The sequence below is a fragment of the Coenobita brevimanus genome, chromosome 105 (genome assembly GCF_032717465.1).
Source record: "Coenobita brevimanus isolate Jiangsu-jjx chromosome 105, ASM3271746v2, whole genome shotgun sequence".
Lineage (NCBI taxonomy): Eukaryota > Metazoa > Arthropoda > Malacostraca > Decapoda > Coenobitidae > Coenobita > Coenobita brevimanus.
In genome coordinates, this window is record NC_137058.1 from 1236114 (window position 1) to 1256749 (window position 20636).

The 20636-nt window shown below is 40.5% G+C and overlaps 1 protein-coding gene across 1 annotated transcript in view; it reads right to left on the minus strand.

Moving 5' to 3' along the window:
- Window positions 1–20636, minus strand: part of Rme-8 (receptor mediated endocytosis 8) — a 112139-nt gene that overhangs the window by 61501 nt on the left and 30002 nt on the right. The window contains exon 13 of the mRNA XM_080285341.1: window positions 8110–8292. Within this exon, the coding sequence (XP_080141467.1) occupies window positions 8110–8292 (183 nt within the window). The remainder of the gene's footprint in view (window positions 1–8109; window positions 8293–20636) is intronic.

Here is a 20636-nt window from a genome sequence, read left to right on the forward strand (position 1 = left end):
GGAATCCCGCACGACCAGGTAAAGGCCCTCCTTCTCCTCGACAATGCACCTGCTCACCTGTCCGACAAGGACTTGGTGGCTGAGAATGGGCACATTAGGTGCATGTTTCTACCACCTAATATGACTGCTCTCATCCAACCAATGGACCAAGGAGTGATCATGGCAACGAAGAGGCTGTATCGACGGAAGTTCCTGGACGAGGTGATGGCTGTTCTCGAGGACGAGAAAGAGCGCAGGGAGAGACGGGACACGCGAGGCCAGCATACTTTGGAAAACCTTCGCCGCTACAACATCAAGTCTGCAATCCACAACTGGGCCAGTGCATGGAAGGAAGTCCCTGTCAAGACTCTAGAAAATGGTTGGTCTTGTCTGCTTCTCGGAACGGATGTGGAGCACAGTTTCCTAGGTTTTGACATGGATGACTTCCATGCACATCTACATGCGCATGGGGACGATGTTGATGTAGACGAAATGCGTGAGTGGTTGGGTGATGACGAGGGCGATCCTGGGTATCAGACCATGTCTGATATTGGGATCGCATCTTCAGTTGCAGGTGTCAGTACCCAGCTTGAAGATTCTGACGAGGACGGCGATGATGATGCGGACTCCTCTCAGCGTGACACTACTCCAGCCATCCCCAAGCTGAATGCACTCCGGGAACACCTAGAGTTCATTCTGGACTACCAGGAGCACCTGGACTGCGACAGGGAGATGGGGCCCTTGGGACTTGTGGAGGAAGTGCGCGCTTTCAGGTAGCACATCATTAATCGTCAAAATCGTCGTTCCTTGCTTCGATCAACCATTGACAGCTTTTTCAGACCCGTGACCCCCACTGTGCCCAGCCCTGGCTCCACACCATTGCCTCCCCAAGACAGGCCCTCATCCTCCGAGCCACAACCCAGCACATCAGGCACGGTGGAGTCACCACCGGATGTGAGTTTGCGCCTGTCTTCAGAGTCGTCAGCAGTGGGTAGTCCATCACCACGACCCAGCGATGCACCCCTAGGCCACCTGCTTCAGCTACTCTCAGACTCTGACAGTGATTAAACAACAAGAACTCTCCACTAGACCACACGGGAATTTACAGTGTTATGCAGTTAAGAAAACAGTGCGTAGTGTTAAGAAATTAGAACTGTGAGTGCAAAGACTAAAGTGCAGAGTGCAACACTGATTTTATTGACGTTCAATGGAGCACAAATTAGACTAGTGTGTGTAATGTTAAGAAAATGGATTTATGAGTGCAAAGACTTAAGTGCAGAGTGCAACACTTATTTCATTAAGATGCAATGGAGCGCAAATAAGACTACAGTGCGCAGTGTTAAGAGAATGAAATTCTGGGTGCAAATGACTAAGTTCAGTGCAAGATTTCATGTACAGTGTACTGCAGGTGCTTCAGGTACTCCTTATTACTGTCAGAGTCTGAGAGGAGGCGGATTATTCATCGAGATGGCCAGGGACTTGTTGTAAGTACCCAGAATGTTTCATATTGTACTGTATTTTCCATACTTACCTCTAAAACCTCATTTCACTATTTTATGTCCCTTACTGGTGTGAATAGGGTCTTAGCTGCTATGCATGTGCAGTAGGGAGGTGTTTTTCTGAGTTAGGCTAGGTTATGGTCCATAAGTACCAGTCCAGGAGCCAGGGACTTGTTGTAAGTACCCAGAATCTTTAATATTGTATGAAATCACCTCTAAAACCTCATTCTCTGGTTCTTTTACATTTATTTCAGTCTTTTATGTCCCTTATTAGCGTGATTTGGGTCTTAAATAGGTGCTATGCATGTCCAGAGGGAGTTGTATAGGTGTTTTTTTGAGTCAGGGTAGGTTAGGGTCCATAAGTACAAGTCCAGGAGGCTGGGGCCCACTTTCTGGACGGGATCATTTTCCGGACATGCTCTTGGCTCTATTACATCGGAAAGTGGAGGGATTACTGTACATATAAATAAAACATAGGACTGGATGATGGATGGATAGAGAGAGAGAGAGAGAGAGAGAGAGATTGGATACGTTTGTGTGAAGCTACAGAACGTGGTGAATGTTTTTGGCGTATCTGATAGAGCCAGGATTCCGGGGGCTTGAATGATGAGTGAACAGAAGCATGGCCCATTGGATTGGGCAAATTTGGGCTGTCTGGACATTGCTACTCCTCACCCTGCCCTGGAATGGGAAAGGAGGTCCAGATAATGATGATGATGATGATGATGATGATAATTATACAGTATGTATATATATATATATATATATATATATATATATATACAGTGGGCTCACACAGTGCGCGTCACCACAGTGCACGATTCGCCTTGTGCACGAGTGACCAAAAATCATAACCAAAAACCCTTTAATGCACGAGTTTACCGCACAGAACGTGAGGCAGAGGCAAGGAGTGGCTCAAAAATGCCATTTTCTACTAATGCGCAACCACCCCTCACAAAGCGCGTCACGTGTCGTCATGTTGATGCGCCAGACAGAGTCAAGTTGAGCAGCCTAGCGTGATGGAAGGCAGGACTGAGCTGTGTATGTCAAACATTAGCAAGATCCTTGCTGCCGTGGATAAGCTCAAGGAAGAGGTGAAGGAACAGGAAGTGAGCAACCTAAGAACGGAGGAACTTCTGGTTGGTATCAACAAACTCTTCTGTTTCTACACAGACAGGCACAGGGAAGAAATAAACAGGAGAAGACAGACGCTTATAACAAGTTATACACAGCGGGCTCAAGTTGGTGAAACAGAGGAACCATCGACATCGTCTACTCCTGTTCTTGTTGAGGATGAAGAGGGTGCAATGTCAGAAGTGTCAGCATTGGACTTTGAAGGGTTTATGGCCAAAGTGAGTGACTTTGATGCTCCTGGGGAAGGTGATCAAGAGGAGTCTGCGGAGGGAAGTGTTGGTGCGGTGGGGAGTGCGGCGCTGTAAGTGTTGCTGCGCCTCGGAACCCCTGTTATTTAAGGTCATCAGGCCTGTTGTTTACTGTTGTTAATGTGACTACCCATATTTTTGTTATTGTAGCTATAGCTTTAGTACAATGTCTGAAACATATGACCTTTATTATGTCTCTAAGGGCCAAAAAATGTCCAGGTATAAGGGGGTACTGCCCATATGTAATTATTCCCATAAGATTATGTATTCCTAGTACGCGAATTCCCAGTGCGTGAGCTCGTGCACCGCCCAATCTCTCGCGCACTGTGCGAGCCCACTGTATATATATATATATATATATATATATATATATATATATACAGTATATATATGTATATATACATATATATATATATGTATGTATGTACTGTATATTCGTTTTTTCTTTACTTTTTGAAGGCTCCAACATGCTTGCATGCATCAGCTTTGGTCACCTAATGGTGGCTCTCCACGCTGCACGATCTATTGCAGCCTCCCTGTTCAGTCCCTTAACCCTGAAGTCACACTTAATGACCTCGTCCCATGTCTTTCTCGGTCTACCCCTCACAACTCCACCACCCATATTAACACTTCTCACCTTCCTCACCCAATTATCATCCCCCATCCTCTCCACATGCCCAAACCACCTCAATCTACCACTCCTCATCACAACACCAATACACTCCAGTCCCATCCTATCTCTCAACTCTTCCATCGTTAACCCAGCCCCCCCAGGCCTTGCATGCAGGGACGCACTGCACATCCTCCTAATCATTGTCACTTCTGTACGTCTGAGCCTGCAAATATCCTCCTCCTTTAGTGCCCAGGTCTCACTGCCATACAGCATTACACTCCTAACACATGCTGCATACAAAGACCCCTTACCACATAGGGAGAGTCCTCTCAATGTCAGGAGAGGCAAGACTCCCTGAACTTCTTCCAACCACTTCTCACCCTAGCCGCAGAGCTAGCTCCAGCCCCACCTCCAGCACTCATGTGTCCCAAATAACAAAGCTCTTCCACACACTCAAGAAACTCATCAGGAAGTTCAATCCTTTCACGCCTGACAATCTCCACCTGCTCACCCCGGCACGCCGTACACATAAAATCAGCATTATCTCGCAGTCTACCTCTGATACCACTATATCTCTTGTGCACCCATTTATCACAAACACTGCACAAGATGGAATTACTTCCCAAGCCTTTATGGAAAACTGCACATAGCCACTCTCCCTAGTCTTTGACAGTACTGTCACCAACCCTCGATATCATCACTTTTGTTTTATCTGCATTAACCCTTAAGCCCTTGTGCCCCATACCATCTCTCCACTTCCTAAATCTTTCCTCAACCTCCCTTTCGCTCTCTGCAATCAACACCAAATCATCAGCATACAACATCTCCCACAGGAATCCGTTTCTAAAGTCACGTGAGAGGGTTTCAAGTACCATGATAAACAACATGGGACTCAAAACTGACCCCTGATGCACACCAACACTCACGGAAAACTCATCACTCACATCTCCATTCACTCTTACCTGGGTGCAAGCACCCACATACATAGCCATAACCACCCTAACCAGCCACGCCTCCAAGCCAAGCTTTCTTATTGTCCACTTTACCACCTCTCTAGGGACTCTGTCAAAGGCCTTTTCCAAATCAACAAAAATAAAATACATATCCCTTTTCTTCCCAATATAATTTTCCTGAAGCTGTTGAACAATGAATATGGCATCAGTGGTCCCCTTGTCTGGCATAAACCCAAACTGCATCTCATCAATATTCACTCTTTCTCTAATCATACCTTCTAGAACTCTCTCCATTACCCTCATCATCTAATCTAAAAGCTTTACACCTCTATAATTTCCTCTTTCCAGGGCATCACCCTTCCCTTTATACACATTTACAATTACACTCTTCAACCAATCATCTGGGACAACACACTCATAGATAATCATATTTATCAGGTCAGTGACTAATATATATATATATATATATATATATATATATATATATATATATACATATATACAATAAGAAAAAGAGATCAAATTAACACAAGTGTTTCTTTTAGTAAAGTGAACAGCAGGATCTATGTTTACATGGATTACTGCATATATGTAACTATAAAAATGTAGCAGACCACTTGACACATTTTTTGCACTCATATGGAAATACTGAGTATCTGTAATTAGTACTTCCACAAAAAGAATAACCTAGCTGATGCACAGCACTATGGGAGTTTAATTACAGTGTCAAATCAGGGCAGCATTACATCAATGGTCATTGCTGCTTAACAATCATGTATGAAAATAAAAATGTAGTCATTCCTTGCTAAAACTCTTGCATGTGTGCAGACAAAAGGTACTTTCAATTTACACAACTTTTAAGTAAGACATGATTCTGGTCCATGAATGATGGGCTAAAAGCACAACAATCATTCATTTCTGACTTCAAAACAATGTGTAATGAGTCACAAACAACTTAAGGTGAATAAATAGTGTTGATTCATCAGCAAATTAATAATGGAACTGACAGAATTTTAAACAAAGAAAACCTGAACAGAGAAATGCTATGTGAATTATAGAAGTGTGTTCAATCAGACCCATCCATGTGCACCCAGCCATCTTCTACTACTTAACCTAACTTGTGCACATATTCTCTCATGAACAGCCTAGCTTTTTTCAAATATCACCACTTGAGTGTAACAGAAGTGGTGATATATGAAAAGGTGTAGGACAAAGAAATGAACCTCTAGGAACAAACTAACCAATCTATGCAATGAGCTGGAAAACTACCAATAAGCAAAAATCCATCCATCCATCATCCAATCCTAAATTGCCCCAAGAGGAGTGTAGGAGCCCGGGGCTAGGCACTTGGTCTCGACATTTAAGATGAGAGTGACGAGCCTCACTCATCGCTGAGTGGCATTACATGAGCAATCAACCCCAACCATCCCTTGGATATAAACCTTCACTGGCTCAATCCGACTGGAGCGCAATAATTACCCACTAAACCACCAGGTGCCAAAATTTGGTTATATGGTTACCACCCAGCATAGTAAATGGTTTCCTGGTGTACAGAAAACCATTTGGCTTGTCACTCAGTGTAGAGTCACCCACAGGCAGAAGGAAAAGGAAAGAATGAAGGAAAGAAAGACAGAAGAGGGAGTGTAAAGTCACCGTAGGCAGAAGGACAAGGAAAGAATGAAGGACAGAAAGACAGAAGAGGATGGAAGGAAAGAAGGATCGTAAAAAAAAAATAAATACAGTAGAAGTCCGATTTTTCGGCATCTATGGGAGCAGGCTAGTGCCGAAAAATCAAAATTGCCGAATTATCAAAAACCCTACCCACTCAATACCTTATATGTTTTGGTGAACACTATCATCACTACTCATATCATTACAAATGTGTTTGGAGAGAGTACTGTATACTGTTTGATACTGTACAATACTGTAATGAATACAGTACTATACATGAATATGAAAAATAAAGAAATTAGTGAACATACTGTATATAAATGTAATGGTACAGTAGGCCTACAAGTTCACATGCACTTACCTAAACTTATAGTAGGTTCCTTATTTACATATGTACAATAGAAGGGGTTGATTGGAGTCTGCTACTGCTGGAAGAAGTCCCCAGCAGTAGAGGCTCCTCATGGAGAATTTCAAGACTGACAAAAAAAATCGGAAAATCTGCCGAACGATCAGAGATTTTCGTAAATGGGACTATTTCTCAAAACTGCCAAAATGTCAGATTTGCCGGGGAATAGGATGCCGAAGAATTGGACTTTTACTGTAAGTAAATATATAAATAACCATAAGTCAGACAGAAGACAAAGGAAGAAGCAGTGGCCCTTAATCCATTTGATCCTTCTCCCCCCTCCCTCATCTCAAGATTATTTCATAAAGTTTGGAAGAGTATCTATGTGAGAACCTCGAGGTTCTTACGAACTCCTCCACTTCCGAAAGTCTCTCCTAAACTGAATAAAATTGTTTGTAAGGAGCACAAATGACGCCAACCTCTTTAATTTGATGGTATACTGTATCTGTATTGCTGCTGTTTATTCTCCAGATATTTTTATTCATCTGAGGACAAACTTTTGAACTGGAGAGGTTTGATATAGCCTTCTTTAACCCCTTCAACATTACAAGCCACCGAAAGTTCAATACTGTATTAATCATCTGGTGGTATACCGATTATTTATATCATTCGTATCATTTATAACAACTTAACATACTTGCACGTGTCACTCTTGGTCACCTAATGACGGCTCTCATTGCTGACCGATCTCTGGTAGCCTCCATATTCTGTCCCTTACCACTGAGGTCACACTCTATGACCTCATCCCAAGTCTGTTTTGGTCTGCCTCTTGTAATTCTACCCCTGACATTCATACTTCTTACTTTCCACACGCAATCGTCATCCTCCATCCAACATGTCCAACCAATCTATATCTACCCCTCCTCATCACAACAACAATACATTGAAGTCCCATCCTTCCTCTCAACTCTTCAACTGCAATCCTTGCCCTGACTGAAGAGCTATCAAAATAAAAAAAGGAATCACAGTACTGAAGGGGTTAACTCAGAACACCAATACAGGGGTAGGATTAATGCAGTTCATCCCTGTATTGCAACCTTACAATGATGCTCTTAACACACTCTGGTTCCACTGACTTGTTCTTAGCTAAATATAATAATCTGGTGTTAGCTAGAATAAAACAAAAGTTATTTTGACAATGAGAAGATAAATCTATGACAGTAGTATCACTCTCTGGCTTCTGTGACTAACTCTCAGTTGCATAAAATCATCTCACATCTGCAGAGATGGGACACTGGAGATGCCCTCATCATTAAGGAGTTAAATTTAGCTTATATGATTTTTTATTATATGCATTTTCATCCACATCCCCACAGTTATGTACACACAGATCCAACTGCAGTAAAACAGCAGATGATGATGATGTAGTAACTTCTTTATCACATGAAATGTGAACCCAGTGGACTACAGGCTTAAACTGCCTTCTCCTACAGTCCACTGTCCTCCTTTCAGGGACTACCGAAGTAGTTCAGGAACATTTGTACAAGTATAACCAGGCAGTTGAGTTGCCCAGTTATACTGGTGGCATCACCATATGAGTGTCCATCTCCAGCACCGAAATATCAGTAATCACTGGTGGGGGGGGGGGGAAAGCACTAAACTTTACCTTGTAGTTCCACAGAAGATTTGGAAGAGAGTGATCCTGATTAAATTTGTAGTAAAAGAGTGGCCAGTTGGCTGTAGCTTTGAGCTTCTCTCTTCTCTTACGCAGGACTAGTGGACGTTCTCGAAATTTCTCTTCAGCAGTCTTCTCTCTCTTCATTCTTGACCTCCAATGTTGTAATGCAAACTATAAAATTAAACAAATACATTATCAATTTCTAATTACTGTTTTCAGAAAACGGTTGTCTTTGTAAATTTGTTTTATTATTACACCAGTGCCATTTGTTATTTATAACAGTATTATTTTAGGTACTAAATGTAATGCATGGAACTAGCTCTACTGCAATACGATACTGTACATGTGTATTTATCAAGAGAAAATCCTGGTGTGCTGAAGACACAAACTCTCAAGGTCACACTAAAAAGGTTATCACATAACATTAATTTTCCTCAGCCGTAGTATATGAAACACTTAAACACTCCACAATGAACCCAAATCTGATATGAAACTGGGACCAGAGCAAGTTCACTGAGCTGTACTCATTTCAATTATTCCATGCTTATGCTTGTATTTTTTTTCCTTCAGTACTGACAGAATACTGATAATGTCTCAAACATAATACAGTACCAGCAATTTATGCAAACCATGTGAAAATTCAAGCTTAAATGAAGCTAAGTGTTGATGAATGCTTTTACAATAAAACGATGCCTTTTCTGTTTTAACTCTGCTATCTCTGATTATTTGATTTAGCTTAGGACATTTATTTCAAACTGGATGGGTTACACAGAGCTATCCTAAACTGACAAAATTATCTGGATGCTGCAAGAATAACTACAATATAAAGAGACATCACCATGCTGAAGGAGCTAAGGCATCAAATACTCAAATCTTGCAACTGATACATAGTATGCCAACTGTCTGATGCAATAATAATTACGATAAAGTACTCATGCACATTACAATACTGTACAGGCCTATTTCTGCAACTGGGTGTTGTCACCCTCTACACTATGCTGTAATAAGTGATGCAATAAGATGTACAATGGTTGCCAAGTAGCACATTTAACACTAAATGTATCATACAGTAAAATACACTGGTTTTCAATGCACTGAACCCAAATCCTCTTCTGTCTTTTGGTCATATTCATCTCCCATTGCTTTGTTACTCAGTTTTTCCACTTTACTTTTTCACTCTAGGTATTACTCTCACCAGTTTTTTCCACTCTTTGTGTCACTCTACATACTACATACATACTAGAAAAAAAAAAAAAAAAAAATCTAAAATGACTAATAAGATGAAGAGATGGAAAACCTGCAGTAACACAAAGTGGGGGGGGGGGTAGGGGGAAGCAAGACAGCATTTGGGATGGGAAGGAGATTTAGAGCTCCATACTTATTACTACATTCCACTTCCACTGTAGTAAAGAGTACGAAACTTAGAATCTCCTTCCATTTTAGAATATATATTTTTTCTAGTTCATTTTTTTACGGCAGCTTGCTATCAAATACACATTAGCTATACTATAAAATGACTTTTAACTGTGTGATAATTACTACCATGATTACTGATTTGTAAAATGCTCAAGTGGAATGGGGCAACACAAATCTTTGGAGTATCACAAATTCTATGAGGTCTGACTGCTACAGAAAGTTTTTAGACTGTAACTTGCATACTGCAGCTCAAATACTGCTCTAAATGTGAAAAAGAAACATTCCTGGTTGTTAAGAAGCACTTTGGTGCAAAACACACTTGTGTACACCTTTTTGTTTTGGAATTATGCCTGATGAAGTAAGAAATTGAAAAACAAAATTGATATTTTTGCAACCTGACTTCACAACTCTTATGAAGGTTAGTGGGGCTATGCAAGTAGCTTTACACTTAAGCATTACAGGTCTTTTGGCTCATATGCTTAAAGCCGGATTTTGCAAGCATATTAGTGTGGGTGCCCTTATACCCAATGTACTCACATGAGACATCATTTGACCCTGCACCAACCCTACGAGGTACTGATTACTCATACAGTAATGCAACCTTCTCAACTCTCGTTGTCAGTTTCACACACAAGAATCTACCGCCAAGTGCCTTAACCCTCCAAGGGGTAGCCACAAACTAATTGCCTCATGTCATCCTGTCCTCTGTGAAGAAGGCTGCTCTCTCTCCAACTCAAATCACCTCACTCATACACTTCTCCACCCCATCCCCCACTTCATCCTTGGTCTCCCCCTCCTCCTCTTTCACATACACTCTCTCAGACAACCTCTCATTTTTCAATCTCTCCACGTGGCCAAACCATCCCAAGGTACTCTCCTAACTCTTTTCAGTTCATCCACAACCCCACAGCATTTCTTAACTTCATCATTTGTCACTGTTTTGCCATGGAACTCCACGTCTGCCTAGGATAGATGGTGACTGAGTGGTTAGAGAGGTGGTCTCCTGTCCTTATGAATGTAAGTTTAATCTCTGGTCAAAGCAGGGTTCAATTTAAGAATATGAATTTCATTAAAACAGACTTAACTGATCTCTCACAAGACACACCTACATGTCATAAAAACACCCCTGCTCATACCAATACTATCTATTCTATCTATATACCTAGGCTGCTTTCCCCAAGGAATGCGAGGTAGCTCATACCAATACACTAGTCTAGAATGAGACAGCCCTAGCATGTATTCAGCATGAATGGTGGGTGATAGCGCAGAAGTGACGACATGTGAAGGTCTAGTACATAGGAAGAATGCTGGGCCTCCAAGAATGGCCTATGGACAAAGCCACTCCATGAAGCATTTAATTACAGTGCCATCCCCAAAATAAAAATTCCAGATTTTTAATAATAACAGCTTCCCCTCCCCCCCCAAAATACATACATACATATATATATATATATATATATATATATATACACTATCAAAGAACTCCTGATCTAGTTTCCAGGCTCACTGTTACCTTGAAATAGTGCCATAATAGTCTACAGTAAGCCAAGCTAGCTCGAGCTGGCCTCACATGAACCATGAGATTGATTTAATAATTTTCTGTTCCGTGATTCTGTCCCACAGGGGAAGGAGGGAAGCACTGTGTACTGTTGAGTTTTCACACCTCAACCATGAAAACCATGATTGTGGGATATTACATCTGAGCATGGAAACAGTGAATGATAAAGGGAATGTCATTTAGGTGGGTGGCTACATTTTTAACTGATGGTAATGATACAGTTCAATTTCCCAAAAAAATGTTTTCCAAAACTATTTTGATTCTAACTACTTCAGATTTGGAAAACTGCACTGTATTTATTTATTTATTAGATCTTAAGATATTAATTACTTGTATACTTTTTTACTGAAGTCCACTTCATTTTCATCCAATGCAACAAAACAGGCATTAATAGATCCATACCACTTTAACCCATACCAGTTTACTTGATGATAATTTAAAGATTACAGCTTTAATAGTCATGCATCCTGTTTTGTGTGAATAAAATGATCAAAGCATAACATATTTTCTTGTATTTACAAAGGATTGGTCTTTTACAGCATGCCATCTGAGATAATTACTGACGTAGTGTGACGGGCATTGAAGAGGAGCCTACATATGGTGCCACTATGGGCCTAGGTGAGGCAGCTGTATATCCCACCCAGGAGCCAAACTTCCTCATACTGACCTACCCATTGCTGTGGGAAGGACCTTGGTCCTACCCTAGTGAGGTGCTCTTTACCTCAAGGGGGCACTAGTTCCCTACATGGTGTATGTACAGTAATATATTATACCGTACTGTACCTGTGGGACGGTCCCACAGAAGCAGTTATTTACCTGCGGTTGATGGCCTGCTTGGCCATAAAGACTGAGATTATGTAATAACAACAACAGTAAGTCTTCAACATGTGGCATTCTCTAAGACAAGAGACATAGCAATCATTTTATATAAAGTACAACTGTGAACCACAGTTTGTGTCCATCCTCTCACCTTACCTCTGGCTGGAGAGAGGTCACAGCCAGGGATAAACATTGAACAACGACCTGATCAGCATTATGGCAGTAGTCCAAGGCTCTTCTAGAGTACATGAGGAATGGTTCGTGGTGACTCATGCAGTCTGTAAATATCTTGAAAGTACAGTACCAACAAGTTCTTCACTCAGTGTGAACTTTGGCTATGACTTCCTTTCACCCTGACATATCATTAAAGGAAGAGCAGAATATACAGCTTATGACTACAAGATTAAGATGATGAGCAGATAATATCACTCATTGCAAGACTGGAAAGTGAACAGATAATACAGCTAATGACTGTATGATTAAGAGGGTGAGAAGATGATTATCACCCATGACAAGACTGGATGGTGAGCAGATAATGCAACTCATGACTGTATAACAACCTTCATTTATAAGTATAATAATACAAGAAGAGGCATGTTGGAGATCTGATGTAACACTAATGTATTTGTCTATGTCTTGCATCTAGTGTCTGAACAACCCCGTTTTAGTGGTCACAACAGCCAATGTGAGATGGAAAAAATGCACTTCTGTAGTGACAAGTAATACCTACATCACACCACCCCTGTAGTATATATAAGTGTAGCAGTTTTACCTCTAAGCAATGATAATAAACATACAGTATTAAAAACATGTTTGAAACAGCTCTTGTTCTTACTAGAAAATTAATATTTAAAAATTTAAGCTTGGAGTAAGAAGCTATAAAAAATTAATTCTGATGAAAGCTTTGCAACATTGAAAAGCCACAATGCAATTAACACTACACCAGGCCAGTCTTGCGTAACTTTTCTACCTCGTTCCCACGCTGGGGGTGAGTTGTCAACGAAATACATGTGCATGTCTGGCATATTCACCAACTTCCTGTGCCATGCATTTGGGCCATGAAAAGTCACTACAAAAATAAACATCATCGGCACGGAATTGGTTGGCCAACTGATAACGTGTCAGCGCGTTATTGGCCCGGAATCGGTTGGCCAACAAATGACGTGTGGGAGTGTCATCGGCCCAGAATAGTGCTAATTGGCACTTCATCAAAAGCGAAAATACTTATATGTTTACAATGATGGTGTAAAGTACTGTACAGCGAGTGCTTGCATGACGCGCAATCACAAAGCATGATTCTCACAAAACATGAGACATGCCATTTTGTGTCCCCAAAATGTTACAACACGGAAAAAAATAACTATAACGTGGTCGGAGGAAGCTGCTCATTTTTTCCAGAATCTGGCTACATGGTGACAATGGATATAATGTGACGGGAGGCCCAAATTTATGCTTCAAAGTCATACTACACAGCCAACGATAGACTGAATATGGCACGAGGCACAAAATTACAGTGGGAATTCACACAATGCAGCAAGTGATAGACTGAGCGTGGATTGCATCGGCCTAAGAAGTATTGCTATCACATGTCTGCGCATGGTGTCATCACAGTCCACTGAGCATTCCTGCCCCAGCTGAGCCTACCCTCTCCCTGTGCTCTGGCTGCACACGTGATCTGTGTGATCTTTGCTCTTTTTTTTTTTTTGTCCACCTGACCCAGTCCAACCATGCCACCACACCGTGACCCTGTTAAACGTCAGACGTCTCTGACTCAGGAGCAGAAGATGGATGTCATCATGAGGAAGGAGAGAGGACAGTGGAATTGTGACACTGTGAAATTTTACAAAGTTAACGAGGCCACCATTCGTACGATTCTCTGCAAGAAGGAAGCTATTCTGAAGCCAGCTCCTTGTTTTTCCTTGAGCAGGCATATACAGCCTAAAATAAATTTTTCTCTCTTAACTAAGAATGTTTTATTAGAAAATGGAGACTTGGGAAGGTCCCCCACTCTAGTTTCCTTGTTTTTACTGTAAAAACAAACATAATTCACAAGCATGGAATCAACTGTAAATATGTTTGAAAATCTCACCTCTGAACAACAATGACCTGTGACAAGGGAGTACCTATAAATCCCAGCTTCCCAGCAACACAGGAAGAATCACTCCCACATTTGGTAAAGTTGTACAATGGGATGATGCAACAGTTTCAGTCTGACTTGGAGCTGAAGGGGGTTCAAGTCAGGCCAAAATTGTTTCTCTCTATCTCTCTCCACAACAGCAACTTAAAATATGGAAATAATTCTTCCATTTGAACACTCAATGGCACCATGAGATCAAGATACAGGCCATAAATACAAAGCATGAAATGTTCGCTGATTTAACTTATATATATCATAAGCTGTTGTGTTGTTGTTACTGTTGTTGCTACTTAACCCTGGTCTGTCTGGCTGAACAGACCTGTCAACCAGAGGTAAATAACTGTTCTGTGGGGCCATTCTACGGGTACAATACAGTGCAGACATCATGTAGGGTTCCAGCACCCTCTTGTGGTGCAATGTGCCTCACCAGGGTCATATCAGGATCTTTTCCACAACAAGGTGCAGGGAAAGTTTAAGTTTTGCTCCTGGGTGGATGTCACAGCTGGTTCACCCAGGGGGCATAGCACCACCACATGCAGGCTCCCTATTAGCATCTCTAACTTAAGTAAAGCAATACAAGTAATGTAGAGTTATAATCCTTCCTGTTATGTCTGCACAGAGGTTCCTGTTATATGGTGATGCAGGATCATTAGCTTTACCTGGAAAGGAGCACAGTGAGACAGTGAAGAGCAATTTGCATTTCTTACCTGTTAAGTTGAGGGCTTTAAGATGCTGGATTTAGCGAAATGTGATTATCAACCCCTTCACTATAGTGATGAATCTTACAATTTAGTCACACAACATGTCAATTTCATTTAACAATTGTTTCACCTCTAGTTGCTTAAAGCTATACAAAAGTCCATCATTTCAGTTCAAAAGTCTCCATTCAGCTGATTAATATCATCTGGGGAATAATATAGAAATATGTCACTGGACTGAAGGGGTTAAAGACATAAAACATCCAGGTGATGTGTGGGTCTTTACGAAACATTGTGCAAGTTAGCGGTTCTTGCAGATGCAACATATAATTAACTAAACTGGGTGACATGATGGGGCAATCTGTTTAACACCAAACATGCCATAATTAATAACATGGGAAATGATGGTCAAAGATTCCCCCCCTCCCCATGGCACCTCTGGAGTTCCTCCATGATGAATTGTAATAAAAATGGCATGAGATACTGCATGGAGGAGCTCCAAAGGCATCATGTGTCCAAAATTCATTGCTGTAGGCTTTATTTTTTCAGTTTTGATTTTGGTGAGTTCATTATTACTCCATGTAGCTCCTGATAAACAAAAATCTGCAGCAAACATATGATTATCATGTACCGTATATGGAAAAATAAGACCAGACATGCAAATATGTGAGTTATCAGGTACATAATATATATATATATATATATATATACATATATATATATATATATATATATATATATATATATATATATAATGTTAACCTCCCTAGCAAGGTGCCACCCACAAGCATGAGTCTACAACTTCATTCCTTATGGCTAACACTAAATAAAAATTCAAACATCCCCAACCAAGCCTCCCTGATCACTACAAATTACCCTACCACTTCACTTCTTGTATGTCAAGCCTTTACGCCCAGGGATGTCCTTTTCACTCTATTCTTGCCAGCTCCTGCTGATTTCATTCAATTTATGAAAGACTTTTCACACTAAAAGGAATAAATGCAACCTTAATAAAGCTCTCAGAATATGAAAAATCTTCCCAGAGCTGGATAAACGTGTCATGTAGAAACTATACTAAAATAAAAAGGACATCAACTAGAATTAGTAACTACAGATCTGTCACGCGTTGGCGCGATTAAGTATTTGAATAAACTCGTGACATTAACTTTGGTAGGAAACCGCGAATTCTAGTGGAATCCCAGTATTTATCGCTCAGTTTAACCGCCACGTATTCACCCGATCGGGAGTGTTTTTCAGGACATCTTTTACTATTTCATAAGTGATCGTCTTTGTGCGTGACATTAACCTCCGCCTGAGTTATATTGCGGGTGTGTATCGCTCACACTCGTTGGCCGTTAGCAAGTGTGGCCACGACACTCGCCTCTCTCCCACAATTTGAATCAGTCAAGATTTGAGCGCCGTGGAAGCAGGTAGCGTGTGTGGCAGTGTCCTTCCTCAGCAACGACGCCTAGTTCCCGCCGACACTGTTGGATTCCCACCTAGCGTGATTGGCGAGAGACTCAGTGTGTGCAGTGTCCTTCCTCAGCAACGACGCCCAGTCATCCACTTTGTCCACTCTTCTGACCAGTATTTCTTTTCGTTTTTTTCCTAGGTTTAAGAGTTAGCTTTTGAGTGAGCGAGTGAGTGCGATCTCCTTATTTTGAATTCATTTTGAAATGTAACGTAAATTTATTTCACTGTAATCAATAAATTTAACAGTTCTTTTTCTTGAGCTTAATGTAATGTAAATTCATGTTTTATTTTCCATATTAAGCGTATTTCACTTATAGCTCCTAGTTTGCATAAACGCTTTGTCTTATTCACAACTGGTACTTAGGCCAGTCCTTTTTATTAACTTAAATCCGTTGTGCCATCTAGGAGTTAATTGTACCAGCAAGAACCTGTTTATCATTAATAGCATTAGTTACTGATTGTCAGGGGTGGAGTTACTTTCTCCAGAGGCCAACAGTACTAATAAACAGCACGTGTGAATAATTAGTCTCTGCTGTGTACTGTTGAGAAAGTTTATAAATTCTCGTCCTTAGAGAATCGGTGAAGTAAGCCGGAATAAAGTCATCATTGCTTGATTTTCACAAGACAATTCATTGTCCTGTTCTTAAGTATTATTGAATAATATTCTTTAATACTGTATACTCTCAAAAACCCTGTGACAAGATCTCCCTGTAAACCACTTCATTCCATTTGCTCTGTTCCATACAAGCCTTCCACCCTCCACACTGGAGAGGGATGCCTTCACGTACTGGCACTGATGTGACTCTGTGGCTCCACTTCCTGATTATATAAACATCCTCAGCTTCCACCCAATTCCCCAAGGGGAGAAGGATAATTTGAACCTGCAGTCTACTGTGTTCATATTCAGATGAGCCTGAGGTTGAAACTACAACTACTACTGCTACTCCTGCTGGTGTGGGTGCTTAGACTTCCATTATTTAAAGTTTCTCTGGCACCATCATTCCACTTCTCTGGGCTCTTCTTCCTCTCACTCCCTATTTATACCTCTATCTATATTCTGGTATTTTCTTTATCAATCTTCTGTAACAGATTTTTTCTCCATAGCCAAATCAATTTAAAGGCAGCCTAATCTGCAAGGATGTGTGTTTCTGTAAATAATGATCCATCTATCTATCAAGAGCCAGATACCTTAATCCCAGAAGAGGTGGCCATAAATGAACTGCCACCTGTCACCCTGTCCTCTGTAATCGGGCTGCCTTCTCTTCAATTCACATTCCCTCTCTCATATAATGTACCTCTCTACCTCATCCCTCCATCTCAACCTCAATCTTGCCCTCCCCAAGTGAGCTCTTCTTGTCAGTCAATTATAATGAAGTCTGATATATTGTCGCTTTGCAAGACAATGCATGGTGGTACACTGGCAAATATATGTACAAGTCATTACACAGCAGTTATTCTAACCTGACAACAATCCCTAACAATACTCAGCCCAGTTGAAGGCCAGATGTTATCAGACTGGAGAGTCAATTTTACTAATAACTAGAATCATTATTGCCTCATAACTAAGGCTCATTCTGCTTCACTCAACCATGACTAAGTTTCCAAGTTGTGGGAGTAAAAAAAAAAAAAAAAAAAATAATCATAATCAAAATCACCCTCATTCTATCATAATTTCCAATTTTCAATCTTTGAGCACATAAATCAAATGACAAAATTAGTCTCAAGTATAATGTCCCATGCTACTGTCCTGTAAGAGGTGCAAAGCTGCTTGAAACACACATGTGAATCACCACAACCAGTACCAAATAGAGAGAGAGAGAGAGAGAGAAGGGGGGGAGGGGAGGAGGTTACTGGGCAAACAAGGAAGCATTGCATACTTTTCAATAACATTAACATACAGGATGTCATGCATTTAGAAACTATTTAACACTATATTACACTATACAAAATGCAAAATAAAAGTCAGCATTTACTGCACGTCCAAGTAACTTACCGTATCCTGGGTAACCCAAAAAGAAAATTAACACCATAAATACGTTACACTTCAAGGATTCTCATTCTGAATAATAACAAAAGCATATCTTAGTGTTGCTATTATGCCCACTGATATCTAAGCAGAGTGACAGTAGATAAAACCAATACACATGACTAACAATTAAAAATATAAATGAGTATGAACAGATTACGCAACATATGCTAAAACATCACCTGTCCAGCCTATAAACTATACTGAAGTTTTTCAATACAATGCATCCTCTTAAAAATATAACTAAAGAGGGCCTTCTCCAACATGGTATACAAACTATCTACCAGATTTTTAAGTCAAAATATCAAAGTATTTGGAATATGCCTTACATTCCTTCATTAAATTTGTTAAGTATATACAGTTCACATTGCTACCTTCTACCCTTCTATCTACAAACAGACCTTCTATCCATCTACCTACAAACATATCTCACTCCCACAAGACCACAAGTGAACTGCCTCCATGCCACCCTGTCATTTGTCATTGAACTGCCCTCTCTCCAACTCATACCCCTCTTTCTCCTTTACCTCTCCACCCCATCCTTCAGCCTCATCCTCAAGCTCCCCCCTCCCTCACTCCACCTCATCCTCAGCCTCCCTCTCCCCCTTCCACTTCATTCACATGAGCTCTTTTGATAAGCTGTCCCTCATTATCCATCCTCTCCAGATGGCCAAACAATACTACCAAACCACTAATATCAACAGCGTATATGCTCGCAGCCAAATATTAACACCAACACAAAACAGTTGCAGGTCCTGTAGTCTGCTGAGACACCTTGCCTTAGCATCATTTACTTCCCTCTTCTACCTATCCATCATCCAATCCCTTATTACCTCATCAGTAATGCTGGGGCCCATGGTCAGGTTAGTCAGTCAAGACATTCTAGGTGAGTGACCTGTCACTCAACCCTGGGTGGCATTATACATGCAGCAAATCCCAACCAACCCCTGGATGTAAACCTTTATAAGGCACACCCAATTGGAGAATGTTAACCTGCTAAACCACAAGGCATTCATTTGATTATATGGTTACCAACCAACACAGTAAATGGTTTTGTGGGCTACAAGTATACATTTGGCTTGTCACTCAGTGTAGTTTCATGAAGACAGCACTACAATGCAAAGTAGTCACTCTAACTGGACTGTTCTAACCACCTAGTGACTATACTATAGGCAACTTAATTCGTAAAGATTTTTTTTTTTTTTTTTTTTTTACACTTTCGTTCCATTCCTGTGTTTCTCCTATTTATCCAATGAATTAATTAATACTGTAGTTACCAGTGACTTACTATCTTTATCATACCATTCTTCACAAAATTACCTTATACAAGTCAAGAGTCACTGGATACTGGAATATATCTGAGCTTAACATTTACACAAAATGAATGGCAAATCATGTCACTGAGATTTTTTATTTTAGCTTAAATCAGTAAATAAATCAGGTACAAAATAAAAGAAATAAGTCCAGTAATTTCAATAATGGTGAAGACTTTTTGAGTTTACTCTTGCTACTCTCAGACAACTTTTTTCAGTTTATGGGAGACTTCTTGTAGTAAAGGGATAACTGAAGGCTAAATCTTCAAGCTTGAAAAGCACCTAAAAGCCAAGCTGAAGTACTGTCTAGGCAAAAACTTCTTAACCTCTTCAATTCAGTGACACTTTTTTACATTTGTATTTGATTCTCGCTGCCTCCTAATCATTTTCTTAAGTGTGAGAGACTTTTGAACTTGAAGAGGAAAATACAGCCATCAATACCCCTTTCTATGTGACGGGTGTTTACCCTGGTGAATAAAATCATTAGTAGTAAAAATTAAATGTAAAACATGTAACTAGACTGAAGAAACTGAAAAAGCCTTCAATAACCCCTTAAACATGAAGTCTTTCCAACCTAAGCTGAATATAATCACCTGGTAGATGCAACAATAAAATTTAAAATACATCAGAGGACTGAAGAGATTAACAGAACCTCAGAAGGCAACAAAGAACAAAATATAAAATACTTCATTATCCTGTCAAAAGGGTTATGTAATGAAAGCCCTAATTTAAAGTTATTTCACCTGAAGTTGCTTCAATACAAAGCTGCTCATGAATTAACTACATTTCTTTAATTAACAGCTGCAGTGCTTCATTAGAAAGCCACTTTCTGCCACTAGAATGGTTTTCTGTGCATCATCATCATTGTCTTCTGTACATTTATCCCTTAAATCATGAACCTGAGGCAGTCTCACTTAAAGCAGCCTTTTGCCTGACCACAGCAAAGACTTCGAGTGAGGACTGACTGTCTGCTGAAATAACATAACACTTCAGTAAAGTATGAAGTGTCAAACACACTGACACACTACTGACTGTGACTGTGCATCATTCAAGTCTTCCAAATAAGTAAACTTGT